This window comes from Hoplias malabaricus, chromosome 18 (assembly GCF_029633855.1).
Source record: "Hoplias malabaricus isolate fHopMal1 chromosome 18, fHopMal1.hap1, whole genome shotgun sequence".
Classification (NCBI taxonomy): domain Eukaryota; kingdom Metazoa; phylum Chordata; class Actinopteri; order Characiformes; family Erythrinidae; genus Hoplias; species Hoplias malabaricus.
This window is the reverse complement of record NC_089817.1, coordinates 783,632-790,462: the sequence shown is the minus strand read 5'-3', so window position 1 is coordinate 790,462 and position 6,831 is coordinate 783,632. Positions and strand designations below refer to the sequence as shown.

Sequence of the window (6,831 nt, the reverse complement as noted above, 5' to 3'; positions counted from 1 at the left end):
ATGTGGAATCCAAATTTTTTATTGTGTGCAGTGATAAAAAGACAATCATGTTTTATTTTTCCTGTCTCCAGCGCTGTGCAGAAATCTGCTTCTCTACACTAACTCTTTCACACCACACCACTTTCAATAACTTTATTTACATCTCAACAGTGGATTAATGCAGAGATTTTAGTCAAAATATCTGTGGAATTCTCCCTTTAAGGACAGAGCGTGTTTGAGGATGAAGCAGCAGTAATAGTAGCAGTCTAATATCTATGAGTAAGCACAGTTTCAGGTTGAGGTCCCTTATTCTGAGATTATACGGGCATTTACTCCACTATCCTGCTCTTAGCCTTGTACATTCTGGCCATTATCTAATGACTAAAGGTGTTTTTTTCTTTTGTTTACTTTTATTTAAATGAGCAACACAAATTTCTATCATATCAGTCAGTATTGAAGTGCATAAAAGTGCAAGTATAGCTTTGGATGCATTCATTAAATTGTTTCGCAATATGGCCCCGAAACAAAAACCTAAAAATGAATAATCATCTCTGAGGGGGCTTTCAGGGAGAACTCTATCGTTTATTACGCTGTTTTCTAACCTAAAAGGATACATACTTAGTTATAGGTGTCCGTATAGTTACTCTGTGGGTCAGCAGCTGGTTTAATCCTCATTTATCCTCATTTACTCATGGCTTCAGACACACTCCATTATTTCCCCCCAAAAAATAACAAAACAATTAACAAACTAAGAAACAAAAACCGAGAGAGAAAACCGGAACACCTGCTGGTTGAAGGAAGGAGTCAGCGCCGTTTGTGAAAGCTGTGGAAGAGAGAGCAGGAGGATATCCATTAGGAAGCACTATTCTGGCACAGTATTATTTTGTGCCATAGAGGAGGTGGTGACTCTTGCCATAGCCCCATCTTCTCCGTGAACCTGTCAGCAGAGAAGAGCTGACGTCGTTGTTGTTTCTGAGGTAAAAATAAAAAAACTATGAGGAAGAGTTTCACACCGTTTCTTCGTGCTGTTTTATCCGCCCTGGGTTGACTCAATTTCATTTGTATAGTGCTTTTCACAAAGCAGCTTTACAGGAACCCGGGTCCCGTTAGTAGACAACGCGCGGTTGACACCGTAAGGCTTTTTGCAGAAGTGTGAAGCATGGGGGCGGTAGTGCCGCCCGGCCTCTAGCTGCTCTCCGAGGAGGTTGGGGGCGCTGTGGAGGACGAGCGGCGGCGGGAGACGGACTGCGAGCGCTCGTACGGCTGCAGCTGGACCTCCAGGAAGTCCCGGTGCTGCTGGCTGATGAGCTGACTGATGAGGCCCGGCAGAGCCTGCAGGTTGCTCAGCAGAGTCTCCAGCTTGGTCTCCAGAACCGCGATCCGCTTCTCCGTGTCCTCGCCTCGCTCGTTTAGGTCTGAGATCAGGTCGTACATGATGTTCTGAGTCTGAGGTTAAAGCCACGGGGCAGGAGAGGGAGAGAGGGAGGGGAGGAGAGGAAAGAAGCGGGGGTCAGTAACAGGGCATGGGGCAGTGGAACAGCAGGAGTGTTCAATAATAAAATTAAACAGACATAGTCCATTAAAGAGGTAAACCCGGCAATACAGGGGGAGATTTCAATTTAAAAGTCTCTCAGTGTTTTATTAAAAAGTCTGTGAGATTTAAAGGAAAAACAACTTTCAAATAAAAATAAATCCAGTCAAAACCATCGCAGGAGAAAAGAGAGGAGAGAGAGAGGGTCACTATAAAGAACACAGGCCAGTGAACCTTTAAAAGCGTAAAATGAATATTCCTGAGTGTCATATTTAAGCCACAGAGGTAACACTGTTCTGCTTGAGCTACCACAGCCCCGAGGACTCCAAGGAACTCTGAGACTCCAAGAAACTCCACTCCAGCCTGCAGCAACTGGGGGCATTACCCTTAAGCGGGGGACGCTTCAATCTGGAGAGACAGCTTTCATCAGGTGGTAAACAAACTGGGCACCGGGGGCGCTCTAAACCTAGTTTGTACATTGTGTATCGTACATTGTGTATTGCCTTCGGATCCCACAGGCTAAAGAAGCCCCTCTCAGGGTGCCCTGTTCCTCCAGGCTGGAGTTTCTTTCTGCCAGGAGTTCCCACTTTCCATTTTAGGAGATTTAGAAGAGTCCGGGGGCCTGGCTCTGTGTTGTGCAAGAAAAACAACAGCAATATCATAAGACAACTTCAGCTTTGAAATGTTAAGGTGAAGTAGTGTAAAAGTAAAGACAAAGCACGAAAGCAAAGTGCACACATGAGAGTTTCTGTATTTTTTATTTACTTTGTGTGACAGACTGCTGCCCTCAGTTACTCTGCTCTAATGGAGGAAAGAGTGGACTAAAGCAGGCCCAGGAAGAGTGCTTCTCTGTGGTTTTTGCTGAGGCTAACAGCTGTTATATCACCTGAGCTCAGCTAAACTACTTTAAAATCAGAAGGAACAAAAACAAAGGGACGCAGAGAGCGAGGGTCGTCTCGGAGCGGAGCTTAAAGCTGTAAATAATGCAGCGCTGGAAAGAGGCGCTGTTTTTAAGCTGATTTTCTCCAGAACAGCTTCATCAGCTGTGAACTCTCAGAGAAACACTCCACTGAGTGTGTGTGTGTGTGTGTGTGTGGGATCTGCCCAGTTGTTTTTACTCCAGGGCGTTCAATAACATGACAAGCTCAGATTTAAGACCTTTCTCTTTGGGACGTACTTCGTCAGACAGAGGTATTCAACGGCACTCTAGGGTCCCCCTGAGACTCATAAACAACCAGAATTAGCCTTCGGAGAGAGTATAGATCTGTTTTTTTAATTCACTTCCATTTCAGAGTAACGTCAGGTTTAAATTCTTGAATTGACCAATGGACAATGGAAAAAACAGGATTTTTTTCTCTGTTGTATCTTGGTGGATATGTCCAAGCTTCTCTCCCATTGGTTAGTCCTTGGTGTTTACATAGTATGTAAACTCCCATAGAGGAGCTAGCAGAAGCTGACGCTATTTTAGAGCAGTATCTGTGTTTTTACACAAACTGACGACCTGAGAGGTGAAATCTGTCCTTTCTCATCAAACGTATGATCAAAATAACTGGGAGATATCCACTTTATTCCAGTAAATTCACACTGGATCCAGACATCAGGGCGGGACCTGTCCCGGTTCTGAATTCACGGACACAGCGCTCGAAAACAGGCGCCACTTTGAGGTGTTTCAGTCCGTTGCATCACGGCTGTAAACTGGTGCAATATAATGGGTCCTTGTGAGACGACTGTGACAGAATAACAACAACTGCTGGTCTAATTTCATCCTGAGATTTACATTCGCGCAGACATTGCCAAACTGTGGTAGACACGCCGAGCCAAAACAGTGGAGTGGAGAAATAATAGAACTGAGTGAAAACTGAGAATATAAAGTTGAAAATATAAGAGAACCACGTTGAAAAGGAGAAATCAGGGCAGAGAAAGAGAAGTGAGCATAAATGTGAAAAACAAGAGCTAAAATAGAGAAAACAAGGGTGGAGAGATAAGAGAAACCAGCAAAAACTGCAAAAAAACCCCAAAACAAAACAAAACAAAAAACTGCTGTGCGCTCGGGGTCGGGGTGAACAGCGAGCGGCTCATTATCATTTAAAGGAACAGGTGCTGAAAGCGGGCGTTCTGAACAGGGGCTGTTTACACAGGGGGAGAACACTGCTGTGGGGCTCGTGGGGTTTGGACCAAAGCGGGTCACAGACGCTTCATTAAGAAACAGAACTGTGTTCAACTGTGGGAACATTTGGATTTCTGAAATGGGATTTGTTTGGTTTGTAACGGACCGCTGGTGCGTTACCCTCTGCCTGTTTGAGTATGAGCGTTATAACCCCTGAGTTAAAATAATCTGCACCTTCTTACCACCTCCAGAGCTGCTCTAAACCTCTTGTGAAACACATTTATCTGTGGACTTCTTAAGCGCAAGGACACGAGGAAAGTCTTGTCCTGCTGACAATAAAAAAAAAAGTGGAAAACACAGAGGGGGAAACTGAGGAACACAGCTCTTGGCCAAGGAGGCAGTAGTTGCGCAGCTGTCCGAGTTATTTCAGGCTTCATTATACAAGGCTCTGGAAGCATCTGCTGCTAGGATTAATAGTGTATCTGCCTTGGAGAGAGAGAGAGGAAGAGAGAGAGAGAGAGAGAGAGAGAGAGAGAGGGAGAGAGAGGAAGAGAGAGGGAGAGAGAGAGAGAGAGAGAGAGAAGCAATTACAGAGAAGACAAAAGAGGGCGCAAAAGAGTCAGAGTCACGAATCGCTTCCTTCTTCCTCAATGTCACCCTCCATTGTCCCTCTCTCTCCATTAACGAGGGCGGGGGGCTGGGTGAGAGAGAGAGAGAGAGAGAGGGAGTAAGTAGGAGGAGGGGCTGTTTGAGCTGGTTCATAACCTCCCGCAGCGTCTCCATTCCCAGGATGCTGTGGGTTTTTATGCGGAGTCAGTGTGGCTGGTTTCCTGAGATCTCTCACAGCAAAGACCCAGGATGAGGCTCCGCTGCTTCAAAAGATTTATATTCTACGTTTTACTAAATATTTTAATGTTAATGTTTATGCATCGCCTTTTTAATTACTGAAAGCATTAGTGCAAAAATGGTCAATGGTCCAACCTCCCTCTCTCTCTCTATGCCACATATGAGGAATAAACATGTTGTTGTTAATGTGCCATTACACTTTATAAGAAAAATGCATGGATATGAACTCATTAAGAATCATTCATTCACCTTCATCCTTGGGGTCATTGTGAGTCCAGAGCCCACCCAGAATTATTTGGTGCAATACACCCTGCATAGGGCACCAGTAAAACACAGGGTGTCACACACTCACCCAGTCACTCACACACTCACACCTGTGGACAGTGTCACACACTCACCCAGTCACTCACACGCTCACCCAGTCACTCACACACTCACCCAGTCACTCACACACACTCACCCAGTCACTCACACGCTCACCCAATCACTCGCACACTCACCCAGTCACTCACACACTCACCCAGTCACTCACACACTCACCCCGTCACTCACACACTCACCCAGTCACTCACACACACTCACCCAGTCACTCACACGCTCACCCAGTCACTCACGCACTCACCCAGTCACTCACACGCTCACCCAGTCACTCACACACTCACCCAGTCACTCACACACGCTCACCCAGTCACTCACACACACTCACCCAGTCACTCACACGATCACCCAGTCACTCACGCACTCACCCAGTCACTCACACACTCACCCAGTCACTCACACACTCACCCCGTCACTCACACACTCACCCAGTCACTCACACACACTCACCCAGTCACTCACACGCTCACCCAGTCACTCACGCACTCACCCAGTCACTCACACGCTCACCCAGTCACTCACACACTCACCCAGTCACTCACACACGCTCACCCAGTCACTCACACACACTCACCCAGTCACTCACACGATCACCCAGTCACTCACACACACTCACCCAGTCACTCACACGATCACCCAGTCACTCACGCGCTCACCCAGTCACTCACACACTCACCCAGTCACTCACACACTCACCCAGTCACTCACGCACTCACCCAGTCCCTCACGCACCCACCCAGTCACTCACGCACTCACTCATACACTCACCCAGTCACACACTCACCCAGTCACTCACAAACTCACCCAGTCACTCACGCACTCACCCAGTCCCTCACGCACCCACCCAGTCACTCACGCACTCACCCAGTCACTCATACACTCACCCAGTCACACACTCACCCAGTCACTCACACACTCACCCAGTCACACACTCACCCAGTCACTCACGCACTCACCCAGTCACTCACACACTCACCCAGTCACTCACACACTCACCCAGTCACAAACTCACACCCGTAGACAGTTGCCGTGTGATAAGCTGGTCTCCTCCAGGGTGTGTTCCTGCCTTGTGTCCAGTGATTCTGGGTGGGCTCCAGACCCGATCCCTAATCAGGGTGAAGTGCTTACAGAAGATGAACAAATGAATACATTTTCTTCTTTTCTGTCTATTTCCTGTTCTCAGTGCTAGTTTCTTCTCTCCAGCTCCACATTATTTCAGACCCATGGTGCAGAGTTACTCTCCTCACAGTGGAGGGATGGACACACACAGCGAGTGGAGCTTGAGTATCTCCTGTGAAGACTTACATTCTTCTGATGGAGACAGTTTTACTGGAGACACCAGGCTGCTGTGACTTTTAATCATATTATAATCCTCAGAAATACATCCTTTATCAAATTTGGAGGCACAATTTAAAAAAAGCACGGCAGCTGTGGTGTGTGAGTGTAGCACTTATTTGGAAATATCTCCTGCAGGAAATGTCTAATTTTGTATGTAATTGACTGGAATTGCAATAACTGAAGAGGTCTGCACTGTGGTGTAAATAAGATGGGCTCTGATTGGTTGTCTCTGAGCTGTGCTTTGTCCAACTCGAAATGTGGAAGAATCTTTTAAGATTTTTATGTCCTTTTAGACGTCAAGGTGGGATTAACAACACAATCAGTAGGGCCAGTGTTAATGTGTTCATGGTTATGACATCACAACTACGAGACTCTTCAAAGACACCATTATTTGAGGGCTTAGTTTCAGTATTTAAAATGGATCATGACATATTTCGAAATGTCGAGTTTTATTTTAAAAAAGAAACGACATTTAGCACTATATGGGACCTTTAACTAACCAACTAATCAACCCAAGTTTTAGAGAGAGGACAGTGTTTTGATAATCGTCGTGTCACAGGATGTAGCATGGGTGTGCATGTGCTGCACTGTCAGACAAACTCTAACTGTGGTGATACCCTCAAGGGTTCGTATACTGTACCTTTAATTAGGA

The 6,831-nt window shown here is 46.2% G+C and overlaps 1 protein-coding gene across 2 annotated transcripts in view; it reads right to left on the bottom strand.

Moving 5' to 3' along the window:
• Positions 1-307: 307 nt before the first annotated feature.
• The window catches only part of kcnn2 (potassium calcium-activated channel subfamily N member 2), a 51,337-nt gene continuing 44,813 nt past the window's right edge, over positions 308-6,831 (bottom strand). For both annotated transcript variants that reach the window (XM_066651101.1, XM_066651100.1), the window contains one exon: positions 308-1,425. In XM_066651101.1, coding sequence (XP_066507198.1) covers positions 1,165-1,425 — 261 coding nt within the window. In that variant the 3' untranslated portion in view covers positions 308-1,164. The remainder of the gene's footprint in view (positions 1,426-6,831) is intronic.